Source organism: Myxine glutinosa, chromosome 11, assembly GCF_964187855.1.
Source record: "Myxine glutinosa chromosome 11, kmMyxGlut1.1, whole genome shotgun sequence".
Taxonomy (NCBI): Eukaryota; Metazoa; Chordata; class Myxini; order Myxiniformes; family Myxinidae; genus Myxine; species Myxine glutinosa.
Window position 1 is genome coordinate 26,340,989 of NC_136271.1, and position 18,869 is coordinate 26,359,857.

The 18,869-nt window shown below is 41.2% G+C and overlaps 1 protein-coding gene across 2 annotated transcripts in view; it reads right to left on the minus strand.

Annotated features, from left to right (window-relative positions):
• LTA4H (leukotriene A4 hydrolase) overlaps positions 1-18,869 on the minus strand; it is a 231,831-nt gene that overhangs the window by 85,511 nt on the left and 127,451 nt on the right. For both annotated transcript variants that reach the window (XR_013624929.1, XM_078786493.1), the window contains exons 6-8: positions 18,286-18,390; positions 13,082-13,134; positions 4,262-4,334 (exon numbers count right to left, since the gene is read on the minus strand). Coding sequence is in view for 1 of the 2 variants with exons in the window: in XM_078786493.1 (XP_078642619.1) it covers positions 4,262-4,334; positions 13,082-13,134; positions 18,286-18,390 (231 nt within the window). In the remaining variant the exon portion in view is untranslated. The remainder of the gene's footprint in view (positions 1-4,261; positions 4,335-13,081; positions 13,135-18,285; positions 18,391-18,869) is intronic.

Here is an 18,869-nt window from a genome sequence, read left to right on the forward strand (position 1 = left end):
GGAGCGGTGTACAACAAACAAACAACCAAGAAAACAAACAAACAAGAAACCAGAGTGAAAACTGAGTACTCTCTTTCAGCGTGCGTCACTGCCGAGCCCCCTTTGGTGCCCGGCAATGACGATTTGCAATGCCTGGAGATGGCATAGGAAAGGAGCGGTGTACAACAAGAAACCAGAGTGAAAACTGAGTACTCTCTTTCAGCGTGCGTCACTGCCGAGCCCCCTTTGGTGCCCGGCAATGACGATTTGCAATGCCTGGAGATGGCATAGGAAAGGAGCGGTGTACAACAAACAAACAAGAAACCAGAGTGAAAACTGAGTACTCTCTTTCAGCGTGCGTCACTGCCGAGCCCCCTTTGGTGCCCGGCAATGACGATTTGCAATGCCTGGAGATGGCATAGGAAAGGAGCGGTGTACAACAAAAAAGCAAGAAACCAGAGTGAAAACTGAGTACTCTCTTTCAGCGTGTGTCACTGCCAAGCCCCCTTTGGTGCCCGGCAATGACGATTTGCAATGCCTGGAGATGGCATAGGAAAGGAGCGGTGTACAACAAGTACACATACATTCAAAGTACACCGCCCCATGCCAAATAATTAAATATGCTGCAGCGTGGCATTGCCGGGGCGCCTCAGGCGCCCGGCAATACCGCAGAGCAGCTCATTGAGGCTGCATTGGGAGGGAGAGGTGAACACTAATTGATTGATTAATTGTATAATTAAAATCAATAAAAGATTATCACAAAATATTTTCATAATCAATTGGCTAATCGCATAACTAAACCAGTAGTGCTTCATCCGAAGATGTATCTTTTAGAAATTTAATTAAATAAGTCATTTATAAAAAAATAAATAATTAATTGATTACTCAATAAATAATTAATCGATTAATGAATAAATACTTAATAGATGAAATGCTTAATCAATAAATCAAAAATATCCTTGATAGCCACATCACTTGGTCACTCATGTCCAAATATTAGCTTCCCAGCTCAAAAGGTGCCTGAGATATTGGCCAAATGAGAAAGAAAATAAATAAATGATTAATAATGAAAATAAATAAATAATAATCATAAAAAAATAAAATTATTAATCAATTTAGTCAGAGAACACATAAACTACCACTATTTCATCAGAATCTAACTTAAAAAAAAAATTTTTTTTTGTCATTAATCGAATAATTAAATAATTAATCGATTAATTGATTAATTAATAAATCAAAAATATCCTTTGCAGCCAAATCACCTGGTCATTGGCATGTCCAAATATCAGCTTCCTAACTCAAAAGGTGCCTGAGTTAATAATGGTCAGAAGAGAAATGAAATTTAATTAATTAAATAAGTACTTAATTAAACGCTAATAATTAAATAACTCCTCAATTAATTGATTAATCAAAAAACAAAAAATAACGTATTTGACAAAGGACTTGCTCACTACTGTGCCGAAATTTCAGCTTCCTAGCTCAAAGGATGGCTGAGATATCGCCCGGACAACCAAGAAAGAAAACAAACAAGAAAGCAAGAAACCAGAGTGAAAACTGAGTACTCTCTTTCAGCGTGCGTCACTGCCGAGCCCCCTTTGGTGCCCGGCAATGACGATTTGCAATGCCTGGAGATGGCATAGGAAAGGAGCGGTGTACAACAAGAAAGAAAACAAACAAGAAAGAAAGAAACCAGAGTGAAAACTGAGTACTCTCTTTCAGCGTGCGTCACTGCCGAGCCCCCTTTGGTGCCTGGCAATGACGATTTGCAATGCCTGGAGATGGCATAGGAAAGGAGCGGTGTACAACAAACAACCAGAGTGAAAACTGAGTACTCTCTTTCAGCGTGCGTCACTGCCGAGCCCCCTTCGGTGCCCAGCAATGACGATTTGCAATGCCTGGAGATGGCATAGGAAAGGAGCGGTGTACAACAAGAAAGCAAACAAACAAACAACCAGAGTGAAAACTGAGTACTCTCTTTCAGCGTGCGTCACTGCCGAGCCCCCTTCGGTGCCCGGCAATGACGATTTGCAATGCCTGGAGATGGCATAGGAAAGGAGCGGTGTACAATAGCCACATCACTTGGTCACTCATGTCCAAATATTAGCTTCCCAGCTCAAAAGGTGCCTGAGATATTGGCCAAATGAGAAAGAAAATAAATAAATGATTAATAATGGAAATAAATAAATAATAATCATAAAAAAATTAAATTATTAATCAATTTGGTCAGAGAACACATAAACTACCACTATTTCATCAGAATCTGTAACTTTAAAAAAAAAAATTTTTTTGTCATTAATCGAATAATTTAATAATTAATCGATTAATTGATTAATTAATAAATCAAAAATATCCTTTGCAGCCAAATCACCTGGTCATTGGCCTGTCCAAATATCAGCTTCCTAACTCAAAAGGTGCCTGAGTTAATGGTCAGAAGAGAAAGGAAATTTGATTAATTAAATAAGTACTTAATTAATCGCTAATAATTAAATAACTCCTCAATTTATTGATTAATCAAAAAAAAAAATACAGTTTTTGACAAAGGACTTGCTCACTATCGTGCCGAAATTTCAGCTTCTTAGCTCAAAGGATGGCTGAGATATCGCCCGGACAAACAAACAAGAAAGAAAACAAGTACACATACATTCAAAGTACACCGCCCCCATGCCAAATAATTAAATATCCTACAGAGCGGCATTGCCGGGGCGCCTCAGGCGCCCGGCAATACCACAGTGCAGCTCATTGAGGCTGTATTGGGAGGGAGAGGTGTACACTAATTGATTGATTAATTGTATAATTAAAATCAATAAAAGATTATCACAAAATATTTTCATAATCAATTGGCTAATAGCATAACTAAACCACTAGTGCTTCATCCGAAGATGTATCTTTCAGAAATTTAATTAAATAAGTCTAATAAAAAATTAAATAATTAATTGATTACTCAATAAATAATTAATCGATTAATCAATAAATAATTAATCGATTAAATGATTAATCAATAAATCAAAAATATCCTTGATAGCCACATCATTTGGTCACTCATGTCCAGATATTAGCTTCCCAGCTCAAAAGGTGCCTGAGATATTGGCCAAATGAGAAAGAAAATAAATAAATGATTAATAATGAAAATAAATAAATAATAATCATAAAAAAATTAAATTATTAATCAATTTGGTCAGAGAACACATAAACTACCACTATTTCATCAGAATCTGTAACTTTAAAAAAAAAATTTTTTTTGTCATTAATCGAATAATTAAATAATTAATCGATTAATTGATTAATTAATAAATCAAAAATATCCTTTGCAGCCAAATCACCTGGTCATTGGCATGTCCAAATGTCAGCTTCCTAACTCAAAAGGTGCCTGAGTTAATGGGCAGAAGAGAAAGGAAATGTGATTAATTAAATAAGTACTTAATTAATCGCTAATAATTAAATAACTCCTCAATTTATTGATTAATCAAAAAAAAAAAATACCGTTTTTGACAAAAGACTTGCTCACTATTGTGCCGAAATTTCAGCTTCCTAGCTCAAAGGATGGCTGAGATATCGCCCGGACAACCAAGAAAGAAAACAAACAAGCAAGCAAGAAACCAGAGTGAAAACTGAGTACTCTCTTTCAGCGTGCGTCACTGCCGAGCCCCCTTTGGTGCCCGGCAATGACGATTTGCAATGCCTGGAGATGGCATAGGAAAGGAGCGGTGTACAACAAACAAACAAACAACCAGAGTGAAAACTGAGTACTCTCTTTCAGCGTGCGTCACTGTCGAGCCCCCTTCGGTGCCCGGCAATGACGATTTGCAATGCCTGGAGATGGCATAGGAAAGGAGCGGTGTACAACAACCAGAGTGAAAACTGAGTACTCTCTTTCAGCGTGCGTCACTGCCGAGCCCCCTTCGGTGCCCGGCAATGACGATTTGCAATGCCTGCAGATGGCATAGGAAAGGAGCGGTGTACAACAAGAAAGAAAGAAAGCAAGAAAACAAACAACCAGAGTGAAAACTGAGTACTCTCTTTCAGTGTGCGTCACTGCCGAGCCCCCTTTGGTGCCCAGCAATGACGATTTGCAATGCCTGGAGATGGCATAGGAAAGGTGCGGTGTACAACAACCAGAGTGAAAACTGAGTACTCCCTTTCAGCGTGCGTCACTGCCGAGCCCCCTTCGGTGCCCGGCAATGACGATTTGCAATGCCTGGAGATGGCATAGGAAAGGTGCGGTGTACAAGAGTTTGTGAAACAGTAAAAGTAACATGGAAGGAGATTCGTGAGATTGTCACACCTCTGCAAATTCAAACGCCGCTTTGTCCACCATGTCCTTTTCAGACCAGACATAAGATCTTGGTCCAATCTTCCTGCAAAACAACACAACAGAATTTATTTATTATTGCAACAAATTTAATTTCTCAAGAGGCTTCCAATGAACAAATCTATTTTTTCACCGAGTCTCTACATTTCCAACTGTTTCAGAAGACCAAACTTGTACATTGTAGCAGCAACATAATATTTAAGTACTGATAGATGAATCGGATACTCTTTTTAGGGATAACAATGGGAGCAGAGCATTTTATGCAGCATCACAGCTCTCATTTTAAAGGGATCTTCACGTGGAATATATCTCTCAATCCCCTCAAATACACCACATGACCTGTTGAGGTTTTATGGTATAATATTCATGTTTTACAAAATACAACAGCTCATAACGATGAATTAATGATCAAGAAGAAAAAAAAAAAAAAGATTCAGAAACTGTCACTAATTAATGGGGTGCTAATTTGCATAATAAATACGTTCATGTATACATTATGCAAATAAGCACCTCCACCTATCTGCAGAGACCTCTCTGCAGCGTCAAAGATAGGCCTTCTCCAGTTCAATGTCACACCAGTGCTGAATCCAAAGGGGATAAAAGGCCAGATCCATGAAAATGTTTCTGCCTGCTTGGCATCATCAACACAGCCATTGCTGTCCTCTGTGACGTATCTCCCCCTAACTCCCCCAGGATGGTGTGGCAGATCTATTTTAAGACTATATTTCAACATGCACCCTTTAAGTGTGGAGGAGCCAATATCTCGCTGCAGCCAATGAAATATGGATTTTTATCATCAGGCATGCCCGTCAGACAAACACAATACCTGTGGTAACCACAAGCAACCAAAGGGTTAATTTTAGGCAGACGGGCACACGATTATACGAGTTAGCACACCAATTTCAGGGTGCCATCCTCAAATGTACACATGTCAGGCCGGCATTGTGTCTGTCAATGGAGGAGCTCTGCAGTGTCAAAAACCTTACAGCCCAAAGAAAAGAGCTTTTTAGCATCTCAAAGTACACATTGTGCAAAACACACGATTTGCAAATCCCCAAAATGTTAAAATTCAATGTTTGAATACAATTTCAAAAGAGATGGAATTTCAGGACGTCCCGAGAGGGGAGAGCAGGGAGTGGCCATGCCATGCTGATGACACAGTATGCAAACCATCTTCATATACTTGCTTTATTACTTTTGAGGTTTAAATTTAAAAAATTTACATTGTCTAAGGCTTGTAGTAGAGCTGCATACCCAAATCACAGACAATACATGTGGAATGATGATGTGATGCATCACCTGCTGCATCTTCCGCTCAGAGTTTGGGAGGTTGGCGATTTAAACCTCAGCCAAGTCATACCAAAGACTTTTAAAATGATGCGTGCTGCTTCCTTTCTCAACGTTCAGCATATGAAAGGATAAGAGCATGAACAATCTCCAAAGAGAGGAGGAAATGCCTCCTGAGAAAATTCCCCACTGAGTACGGTGAAAAAGGTGGCGTCATTGTCGTGATATGACTGGTACCCAAAGTACGCTGGGAAGTCATGACACTTCCTCCAAGTTCAGCGGTTGTGTTTGTCTCATTATATATATATACCAGTGGTAGTGGGGTCACCCGTGGGAATCCCACGGGCATGGACGTGTATGACAATTGGACATATTGAGCTAGATTATTGCACGTGCTGCACCTGCACATTCAGTTTTTCAAAATGGTTACTCGCAATTTATCAGATCCACAAACGATGTAATCTACACAATGTATTTACTTCTGATAACATGTGAATGCATGTGCATGCACATGCACATAGCAAAATACAGAGGCAAAAAAAAAACATGTGGACACTGCTAGAACTTCCAAGAAAGAAGTGGGTATTTTTTAAAAAGTGGATCTGGGGTGAATTAACGGGGGTAGAAAAGATCAAGGTTTTGGATGGGGAAAGATAAGAGATGGTGGTGAACAGCTGTTTTAAAGACGTGGAGGGAGGAGTGGGATTGAAGAGAGTGGGGGAGTTTGTTCCAGGGGTGGGACAAAAGAGGAATGAAAGAGTGAAGGTGAATAGAGAGTCTTGATTTTGGCAGTTTAACCATAAGAGGGTTGCTAGCAGATCTTGTGCGACCTGTCGGAATATTTGGGGGACAGAGCACAGAGAGAGATGGGGGAGCAAGGCCGGAGAGGAGTCTGTAGAAGACAGAAAGACCACCAACCTGCCTGCGGTGAGTGAGTGAAAGGCCCTCGGAGTTAGCTTCATCGCGGGAGATTCCAATGATTCTGAAAGCTTTGCTTTCAACAGCGTGAAGCCGAGATAGGTGTGAGGCAGGAGCACCGGCCCAGAGGGGAGAACAGTATTCCATTGAGCTGCGGATGAAAGCCTTGTATGTGGTGAGGAGCTCAGGTGTGCCAAGGAAGGAATTCACACGACGGAGGATGCCCAGTCGGCGACTGGCTTTGGAGGCCATCTTGGAAATGTGGTTTTCCCAGGAAAGATCATGGCAGGTAGTGAGACCCAAAAGGTTGAGTGACAGAACTTCTTGAAGAGGATTGTTGAGAAAGTAGATTGGAGGGTTTTTTGAAAGTTGAAAGTAGATTGGAGGGAAAGTAGATTCTCGGTCTTTTCGGAGAGACATTGTGAGAGTGTGAGATTTGTCAGGAATGAAAGACATGTTCCACTTGTTTGACCAGTCTGTGATTTTGTCCAGATCTGCAGAGAGTGAGGAGGCTGCAGACTGCCGATCTGAGGGATGGGGTATGGAGCGGCAGAGAGTGGAGTCATCAGCAAAGAGATAGAGAGGATTTTCCAGAGAGTCGGAGAGATCATTGATGAAGACCAGAAAAAAGCACAGGGCCCAGAATACTGCCTTGGGGAACTCCAGACTGACCAGGAAGGGGAGATGAGAGAAAACCATTCAGGAACACCAACTTTTCGCTTTACAAAGTGAAAATAGATTAAAACTAAACGTTATTAATAAATATTGTATTCCAGAGTTAGTTTACATTATTATGTACATTTTTGAAGTACTGTATTGTTTAATACCATGGTTGGAAAAGAGTTGACTCGCTTAAAAAAAACTCTGTATGTACACCCCAGGGATATGGAAAAATATAATGAGACTTCGGTTCGATCCCGAACTTACACACTCATTCGCTGTATTTTTACTCAGTAATAATAGAAATAACGAAGTCCTGGGAACGTTCTCTCCTCTCCTTCCCCTCTCCTTCTTCTCTCTCATCTCCTCTGTCGTTCTCCTCTGTCGTTCTCCTCTGTCGTTCTCCTCTGTCGTTCTCCTCTGTCGTTCTCCTCTGTCGTTCTCCTCTGTCGTTCTCCTCTGTCGTTCTCCTCTGTAATTCTCCTCTGTCATTCCCCTCTCTCATTCCCCGTGCCCACATAACAGTCGACACATTCAAAACGGCCGTTGGAATACATGTCGCCGATTTTCTCAACTGCAGCTTAAACTGAGACTTGAACCATCCCAGCAACTGTGATGGTGAATTAGCCGAGATAAAGCCATGAGGGAGACTCAATGAATGGCCTTTATGTTACAGGCCTTTGAAAATGCATTTTGTTCTATAAACGGCAACTTTCATCGATTTTTATTCCCGTTTTTTTCAATCGAGTCTAAAACAATGTTAGCGACTGTGAAAAATGAAATGAGATATCAAATTAGAGTTTAAATAAAACTGTGAGAGAGAAAGACACCGCTGGCCTAACAAAAGAGGCCTCAAAGCGATGCGAGTAAACAAAATGGTGGATATTTGTGTTTGTAGCCCCTCCCAGACCGGGTGGAGCAACACCCCCGGACAGACAGACAGAATCACCGACGGAGAATATATTTATACTAGTGGGGTCACCCGTGGGAATCCCACAGGTATGGACGTGTGTGACATTTGGACATCTTGATTTAGATGCTGCACATTAAATTTTACAAAATGGTTAAAATGGTGTAATGAACACAATTTATTTATTTCACATAATATGTGACCCTTAACACCTCTCCACCCTCACTCCTCTCCACCCTCACTCCTCTCCATCCTCACGCCTCTCCAATGCCACTCCCCTCACACTCCTCTCCAATACCTCCTCACACTCCTCTCCAATACCTCCTCACATTCCTCTCCAATACCTCCTCGCACTCCTCTCCAATACCTCCTCGCACTCCTCTCCAATACCTCCTTGCACTCCTCTCCAATACCTCCTCGCACTCCTCTCCAATACCTCCTCGCACTCCTCTCCAATACCTCCTCACACTCCTCTCCAATACCTCCTCGCACTCCTCTCCAATACCTCCTCGCACTCCTCTCCAATACCTCCTCGCACTCCTCTCCAACCCCTCACACTCCTCTCCAACCCCTCACACTCCTCGCCAACCCCTCACACTCTTCTCCAAGCCCTCACACTACTCTCCAACCCCTCACATTCCTCTCCAACGCTCACACTCCTCTCCAACCCCTCACACCTCCTCACCTCCAATACCTCCTCACACTCCTCTCCAATACCTCCTCACACTCCTCTCCAATACCTCCTCACACTCCTCTCCAATACCTCTTCACACTCCTCTCCAATACCTCCTCACACTCCTCTCCAATACCTTCTCACACTCCTCTCCAATACCTTCTCACACTCCTCTCCAATACCTTCTCACACTCCTCTCCAATACCTTCTCACACTCCTCTCCAATACCTCCTCATACTCCTCTCCAATACCTCCTCACACTCCTCTCCAATACCTCCTCACACTCCTCTCCAATACCTCCTCACACTCCTCTCCAATACCTCCTCACACTCCTCTCCGCTCCAATCGGCCCTCACTCTCCGCTCTAATCGCCCCTCACTCTCCGCTCCAATCGGCCCTCACTCCCCGCTCCAATCGGCCCTCACTCCCCGCTCCAATCGGCCCTCACTCTCCAACTCCTTGCTCCTCACTCTCCAACCCCTAGCTCCTCGCTCTCCAACCCCTAGCTCTTCGCTCTCCAACCCCTATCACCTCGCTCTCCAACCCCTCGCTCCTCGCTCCCCAACCCCTCGCTCCTCACTCTCCAACCCCTCGCTCCTCACTCTCCAACCCCTCGCTCCTCACTCTCCAACCCCTAGCACCTCGCTCTCCAACCCCTCGCTCCTCTCCAACCCTCCTCATCGCTGTTGCAGCAGCATTCTGTGCGGTTCTCCCATCTCGTGCGGTCTCTGTGCGGTTCTTGCTACATCCTGTTCAAGTCTGCATTGACGTTCGTCGACGGACTCGTTCGCCCGTCTCATTCGTTTTCTTGCTACATCCTGTTCAAGTCTGCGTTCTTCATCGACCGTCGCATTCATTTTGGAAATGGAAGTTTCCACGCAACGCATGAATTGTCACGATCTTCAAGAGGAAGTGTCTCGTAATCATCAAATGACAAATGGCAAGTAAATGACATTGTGAAAATTAAAGATTTCACATAAACCTATTTAAAGTGGAAGCGCACATAACTAATAAAAAAAAAACGAAGAAATATCTCTCGGTAATTTCCTGAAACATATTTTACTTCCAGATAATAATGTTGAATGAAATAAGAAAGAACGAAGATATATATGTCGTTTTTGTGCCGACTCTCATAAAAGGTAAAAGTAATATATCTTAACGGAAAAGAAAAAGCGAATTTTTAATATATGTCGACATTTTCCCCGAATGTTATTTTAGGCGCTGTATTTTCGTGTATCATCTCGCGATTTTTATAAATATATTTCGGCAATTTCCTGTGTGTGCGTGAATGTTCTCAATTATTTCTGACACCGAGTCCAAAAGCATCGATAAAAATTAAATCAGATGGTGAATTCGAGATAAAATTGTGAGGGTGACTCTCAATGAATGAGCTTTAGTTCACAGGCCTTTGAGAAATCATTTCGTTCTATAAACGGAAACTTTCTTGGGATTCTCTTCCCGTTTTTTTTCAACCGAGTCAAACACTATGTTATCGACTGTTAAAAATGAAATGATATATCGAATTAGAATTGAAATAAACCTGTGTGAGAGAGAAAGACAGCATGGGCCTAACTAAACAGGCCTCAAAGCCATTCGAGGTAATAAAATGGTGGATATTTGTTTACATGAAGCCTCTCCAAGAATGGGTGGAGCTATGGGTGGAGCTACTCTGAAAACCGACTAAGCCACACCCCCGGACAGACGGACAGAATCACCTTCGCCTATTATAATATATATATATATACATATACAGTATACATATAACCAAAAAATACGGTCCCTGAGGCCTGACTTTATGCTAGTCCGTATGGGAAGCTGTCCGTCCGACCGGGTAGCCATGAAGCTGTGAAGCTGTGAGTATGTGTCTATTAATTACGTACTGTTTTAATGTCGGTTGCGTCCTGTCTATTAATTATGTACGTCAATTAATTACATATTGTTGGAATATACCTTTCGACCATTCAGACTGCTGAGATCCCTTTGAGGCTTAGACATTTGAAGACAATTTAAGTCCCCCAAGACCCTTAAGACTGCCAAGACTGCCTTGCCAAGGGTTGGCGTCAGGAAGGGCATCCGGCCATAAAAACATTGCCTCAAACAGGGAACCATGATTGTCATGGGGCCCGCAAGGCTAACCCCCGCTCTAGCGGGGAAAATGGCCTTAAAACGATCATTCATTCATTAATTTCATTCATAGTCCCACAACGGTAGATGCCATCACTCTGCATATGTATGGGTAGGAGATCACATTTGTGAAGTTTTGTGATGATCGGATAAGGTTCGTTTTTCTATCCAAGATGGATGTCAAAACACGTGACCTATGTCATCATCATTTTCAAACTATATGCAAACATAATGCATATATTTGCCTTTTTGCATATATTTGCATATTTGCCTTGCACCCCCAGCTCTCTCTGGGCTCTGTCCCCCAAATATTCCTACAGGTCGCACAAGATCTGCTAGCAACCCTCTTATGGTTAAACTGCCAAAATCAAGACTCTCTGCTCACCTTCACTCCTTCATTCCCCTTTTCTCCCGCCTCTGGAACAAACTCCCTCACTCTCTTCAATCCCACTCCACCCTCCAGGTCTTTAAAACAGCTGTTCACCACCATCTCTTGTCTTCCCCCATCCAAAACCTTGATCTTTTCTACCCCCGCTAATTTCATCCCAAATCTACTTTTTTGAAATACCAACTTCTGTCCTGGAAGTCCTTGGTGTCCTTGTGTTTTATACTTCTCCAACCCCCCCCCCCCCCCCCTTCCCACACCTCCTCCCCCCAAGCCCTCTCCCTCCCACACATCTCCCTGCTCTCAAATGTTATGTTTGTGTGCTTTCTCTTCTCTCCCCATCTTGTCTTCCGCTCCCTCTTTTTATATATTTTGTTTGTCTGGTTGATTTGTTTGTGAAATAAATGTTAGCTCTTCCACGAGCCTCGATTCAGTATACAAAAAAAAAAAAAAAAACAGACCCCGAAAGACCATAAAGACCCAAAATACCCCAGAGATCCTGAATACCCAAAAGACCTGAAGGGCCCAGAGGACCCAAAAGGCCTAACAGACCCCAAAGACCCAAAAATACCTCAAAGACCCTTAAAGACCCAGAGGACCCAAAATACCTCAAATACCCAAAATACCTCAAATACCCAAAAGACCACAAAGACCCAAAAGACCAAAAAATACATTGAAGACCCTTAAAAGACCCTGAAGACCCAAAATACCCCGAAGATCCGAAAGACCCAAAAGTCCCTGAAGACCCATAAGACCCATTATACCACAATATATTGAAGACACCTAAGACCCTTAAGACCACTTCTACCTTTAAGACCTTTTCAATACTTTAACACCGATAGATCCCTTCACCCTTCCAATCTTTTATAACATTTAAACCTTTAAACCCCTTAAGTCCCTTTTGACCCCTTAAGACCATAACACCATTTAGACCCCTTCCACCCTTCAGACAGCTTGGACCCTTGACCATTTAGAGCGTTACACCACTTGGACCTTTTTTGATTACAAATCAACAACAAATAAATAATATCACCAATATTACAAATAAATTTGTACAAAAGAAATATTTGTATTTTTTTTTTTTTTTTTTTGTTTTTTGTATACAAGATCGAGGCTCGTGAAAGAGCGAACATTAATCACACAGAAAGACAAACAGACACATAAAACAAATAACATCGGGAGCGGTAGACAAGATGGGGAGAGAGGGGGAAGGACACAAACACAACATTTGAGAGCAGGGACCGAGAGACATGGAGACATCGAGAGATCTGTGGGAGGGAGAGGGCTTTGGGGGGGAGGCATGTGAAGGGGGGGGGGGGGGGAGAGGTATAAACATATGGACACTGCCAGGATTTCCAGGAAATAAGTTGGAATTTCAAACAAGGTGGATCTGGGGTGAATTAGTGGGGGTAGAAAAGATCAAGGTTATGGATGGGGGAAGATAAGAGATGGTGGTGAACAGCTGTTTTAAAGACCTGGAGGGAGGAGAGGGATTGAAGGGAGTGTGGGAGTTTGTTCCACAGGCGGGAGAAAAGAGGAATGAAAGAGTGAAGGTGAGCAGAGAGCCGAGATTTCGGCAGTTTAACCATCAGAGGGTTGCTGGCAGATCTTGTGCGACCTGTAGGAATATTTGGGGGACAGAGCACAGAGAGCACATTATGATTAGTGTAAATCATGACAACACAGAAACTCAAATTCAGTTAGGTGAGTATCCTCGGTTAAAACAAGCCCGTGTCTCTGCGGCGACGTGTGGTGAGGCAAACCGATCCACGCCAGTCTTTATGTAAAAAAGCTACTTGGCTTTTTGCAAGTGGCAGATGTGAGGACAATATTCACCTGCTCTCTAGTGCTCCAACAGCAAGTGCCAAGAGGCAGCTGGGGATCACGACCTGAAACATATTGGTACGCCACAATAAATATCAGGAATCAACACTTTCAATAGCACCTTATCACTCAGACTTTAGTGGGAGAGATTTAAGGGGAGAAGAGTTTTAAGGAAAAAAAATTCCATCGTTTTCCCCCCCTCCTCCCCCACAAACACATTTTGACATAAACCATGGAATTTTAATGTCCGCAACACAAATGCAAACTCCTACCTCGTCCCAACTTTCTTTCCCTATTCCTCGTAACTCAACCATATCAATTTCCCTTTACCATAATTTCAGCTGCTCTTGTATTTTTTATTTTTTTTTCAACATCCCCAGCGAAAACCACAAAGCATACATATTATATGCACAAATGCTTGAAGTGTATGAAATACAATGTGCTAACACTGCATGGAACATTGAAATACCACACAATTGGCTGCCTCTATCAACATGTATGGGTTGGCGTGATGGCTCCACACACGCCTCGAAGCTGTCTAGCCTGGGTTTGAATCTCGACCCAGCTATAAACTGCCACCCTGGTGTTTCACATGCAGGGTGATTCATCAATGCGTGTCCCTCTCGGATGAATGTTAAACTGGGTGTCCCATCTGCTAGCATTAGTTGTTGGACGTTAAACATCTCGCGATGTCCTTCTTGAAGAGGAGGTGAGCCATTAGCGGCATCTTAAACAAATTACAAATTCCTGCCATGACTACTACTGGGGAGACAATGGCAAACCGACCAGTAAAACTCTGCTTGGATCCGTAAATTGATGCTGCAGTGGCTTTGTGACCGGAAGAAGTGTGACATCAAGACATTGGAAGTGCATGGTACAGCAAATGTGAAACAGAAGCACTCACTGTATGTGCATTGGAAAGTTAGAGCAAATGGAGGACATCTTGACCATTTGGTTCCAGTGCTTGTGCAAAAAGGAGATAGAGATCTCCAGGACGCTGCTCCGGAAATCCTCGATATTTCCAAATGCCGTGCAGGAAGATGCAACGATAAGAAAGCAGAGCCTTTCACTGCAAACACTGGCTGGTTGGCTGGCTTAAACATAAATCGTCATGGCCTCCACTTTCAATAAATTCTAATTATCAATTCTAATTGTAATAGTCTTCAAAACACATCTATTTGAATTGGTGAGAGTCCGCCGAAGCAGCCTGGCAAGTAGCCAATATAGTGTTGTGGCAGGAAGAATCATTGGACTTTCTACTGCAGTTGTTGCAAATGACTATTGGCCCATCTTGGGTGGAGACTTTCCTGAACCAAAGGCCAAGATAATTTATCTTCTTCATCCATTTACAATTTTAAGATACAGTCGATGAAGAAACTGCCGGTTTGGTCGAGCGGTTAAAGACTGGTTTCTTTTCTCCCCTGTCTGGTGTGGGTTAAATTCCCAAGGATGCTCAATCTTATAAACAAACATTTGGCAAGTGTGTTGAGTGCGCAAAAAAAAAAAAAAATATTTTTTTTTAACACTTGATAAATGAAGGTGCAAATACCAGCAACCACGAGTGCATGTAAATTTGAAGCAATCATGCTATCTTATTTAAATATATTATCTTACCTTTGTTAAACTGTAGTTGCAAACATAATTATAAAAGTAAATAGCAAAGCATTTTACAAGATGGACTCAAACGTAAGAAGGAAGCTGTTAGTCAGGTTCATTATGTCAATAAATTATATTTCATTCAAAATCATGGTAGATTAGCAAACCTATACATTTTTGGAAAGGTTATAGTATAAGGAAACTAAAAACCAATGTTTACATTTGGAGAGATACCTGTATGGCGGCCATTTTGGATTTTCAAAATGGCCACTGTAAAATACATATTTTGTTCTATTTCTGCCTCTAATTACCCTAAAAACTTTTTAAAATATACTAAACCTATATTTTCAGGGACAAGGAATCCAATGAAAGTATCAAATTAGTGCTATGGGGTAATTAGTATTAATTAGTAAATATCAAATTAGTGCAAGTAAGACACGAATCAAAGGTTTTGAATTGCAAAATACTGTCTTTATATTCACGATAAGTTGCATAATCAAATACATGTTATCATTTTGTACAGGCAGTTAATAACATCAAAATGTGTCACAATAATTCATATCACAAAACATACACAGGCAGTCAGCAAAATCATATATACACATGGTCAGTATAACTTCACATCTACACAGGCAGTCAATGGCATCAAACATACACGATTACGGAATATGCCATTTAGAGTTCGTCATCACTGTCCTGTGTGTCGTATCCGACAATATAGTCCGCATCGTTTTCACAGTCCGTTCCACACAAGCAAAGGTCAGTCAAATTGATTGGCAAATCGAATTGGTCGAATGGTCGATCAAATCGAATTCGATGAATCGAATCGAATCGATCGAATTGGTCGAATGGTCGAATGGTCAATCAAAGCGATTGGTCAAATGGTCGAATGGTCGAATTGGTCGAATGGAATTGGTCGGAATTGGCAAATGTAAACATTGATTTTCAGATTTTCCATGTAATAACGTTTCAAAAAATGTATAGGTTTGCTAATCTACCATGATTTTGAACGAAAAAACATAGTGAACCTGACTATGTGAGCAGATTTTCAGTTAAGTTTGATCCAAAATGAAGAAGATATTTCCCTTATGTAATTAATTATACACAAACCATGAAAACCTTAAACCAAAGGCAATTAATTATATACTAATCCTGAAAAGCACACAATGTGAGGAACCCATTATTATTTTTCTAATTCATATGATATTCTTATTCTTCTCTTCCACCCCTTTATCCCAACAGTTAGCAGTCAGCCGCTCGGATCCACTTTCTCCATTCCCCTCCATCTTCCATATCTTCCTCTCTCAATCTCATGTTCTTAAAGTCTCTTTCCATTACCTCCATCCACCTGAATCTCTGTCATCCTCTAGAAATTTTCCCTTTAATTGGCACATTCCATGCTTTCTTGATCGGTTCTTCATCCTTTTTCCTCATCACGTGTCCAAACCAAAGCAACGTACTCTCTCTTATCCATATGTAATCGAATCTCTAATCTGTTATATGTCTCTAATCTATTTTTTTTAAATCCTATATGTACACTTTAAAACGTATGCAAACTAGAACGGCACTCGGTAGAGAGCAAACCTCCGCCAGGCTGAACAGTTTACGTTTTGTATCCACCGATAGGCCAGATCTGGATTCGGACCTGAACCAAAATCTAATCGGGTTGTTCTTGTCGCCTAACCAAGTCATCTACCTACTTTTGTCACAAGTCGTCCACAATTTTTTGAAATATCATGTTGTATATCGTTTTTGGCTCTATATCTCAATGGTGAATAATAACTTTAAAATACAAAAATTCTCAAATATCTGGACCTGTATTTGGATGTTCACCAAAATCGAATCGATTCGTCCATGTCACATGCACAACCTGTCCACCAAGTTTCGTCTAAATCTGTAAATAACTGAGATATCATGGTATATATTGGTTTTAGTCTGATCAATCAATCGTAAAGAACCACAAAAAAATTATCTGATCCGGATCTGGATTCGAATCTTCACCAAAATTGAATCAATTCTTCCTTGTCAAATGCCCAACCTGTCCACCAAGTTTCGTCTGAATCCATCCCCAACTTTTTGAGATATCCTGTTCACAAACAGATAGACAGGGGTGAAAACACAATTTCCTCCTTTCACCTTCGGTAGTGGAGGTTATTAAAATTGTGTTTTTTCCTGGAAATCACCACCATCTCTTATATTCCCCCATCCAAAACCGTGATCTTCTCTACCCCCATTGATACACCCCAAATCCACCTCTTTTAATCCCCAACTTCTTTCCTGAAATTCCTAGAAGTGTTCATTTGCTTTATACTGTGTACCCCCTCCCTTCTCCCCAGCCCTCCCCCTTCCACAGATTATACCACTATCCCTGTTCTCTCCTGTTGATGTATTTTCTCTTTTCTTTTTCTCTTTCTTTCTCTCTCTCTCTCTCTCTCTCTCTCTCTCTCTCTCTCTCTCTCTCTCTCTCTCTCTCTCTCTCTCTCTCTCTCTCTCTCTCTCGTGTCTTTGTGTTGCTCTTACACGATCCTCTACTTTGTATACAAAAAAAGATGTTCCTGCGAGTAAACTACGTAACATCTTTTTTTATGGATCCATAATTATCTCCTCATTTCCAGGAGGAGAGATTAAAATATGCTTGGAAAAAGTAAAATGAGCAAAATTAAGTTTGCAAAGAAGGGTGAAAATATTATTTAATAATGGAAAGAAAGTGTGCTGTTTTGTGTGGAAAATGCCTGTCCTTTGCATTGATGAGCATACAATTAATTTCCATACATAAAACGGTGCATATTTTAACCAAATTTGTTAATCTGAATGTAGTACGTTTGCAAAATGTAGAAAACAAGGCATAATAGCTGGCATAGCCCAAGAACAGTTCGGAATTAAAGGGTTTTTTTTTTTTTTTTAAATCGCCGGGGAACTGATCAGATGAGACACCTTGCTGATACGAATGATCCTTTCTAATGTAACAAACGGTCGACCCTTGGGCGACTGGCGAAGACAAACGCAGGCGGTTGGCAAACACAATCAGCAGCCACTCTGAATCTTTTGCAAATGTGATCCACGCTTGGCAGGTTTGTATATTTGGTTACTGATGCCCGTGTCTATCTATTTCAAACACAGGCATGTTGCAAATCTGGCCAGAAGGCATCAAGATTGTGGAGTAAAATGGCATTCAATATAGGGAAAAGTAAAAACTGTGTACAAAAATTCATTTGGGAGAGTGTCAACTCCATGTGCTATCCACCCACCCAATTCCAATCCATCATCAATTCCCCAATGTGCACCGAAGTTGTAGAAATGAGTTAGATCGAAAACAAATGCTGAAATTTTATTACACATAATATTAAATTAAATTAAAAAAGCATTTTAAGGCATGAGAAAGAGGGCAGCTAAGAATCTCATAACCCAAACAAGAAAAAAAAAATGCTATGGCTAACCAGGAAAAGAAAAAAATAAATAAAATGATATAGTTCTTCCTTTATGATTGGCATGAGAAGAAGACAAACAAAAATAAAATAAAACAAAACAAAAACGATGGCTAAAAAACAAAAACAAAGAAAACCAACGGAGATGGAAAGGAATAAAAGAATGAGTGCGGAATGACAAGTACATGATCTTACCGGCTGCTTAAATTTGAATACAGTCCGCTGAGCATCACAAGGATCAGGATCTCTGCCATCACGAATGGCACTCATCAAGGCCACCATCCCGCTTGGCACTGATACCTGTCAGAAGCAAACAAATAATGTGGTTCATTGACAGTGAGCACCAGACAGACATTCTGTGGCAACAATGCACCGTCTATCCTTTATCAGGGTATCACAAACCCAACAGCAAGAGGTGTACTTTAGCTGGCACTGATATCAATATCAAGCCACAGTGCCTCCAGAAAGTATTCACACCACTGGACGTTTTCACATTTTGGTGGGTTACAGCCTGAATGTAAAATAATTGATTGAATCGAGATTTTTTTTGTCACTGATCTACACATAATACCCCATAATATAAACGTGGATTTTTTTTAGATTTTTTTTTTTTTACAAATTCATTAAAAATGAAAAGCTGAAAATGTCTCGAGTCAACAAGTATTCAATGCCTTTGCTATGACACTCTAAATTGAGCTCAAGTGCATCCAATTTTATTTGATCATCCTTGAGACTTCTCTACAACTTGATTGGAGTCCATTTGTGGCCAATTCAGTTGA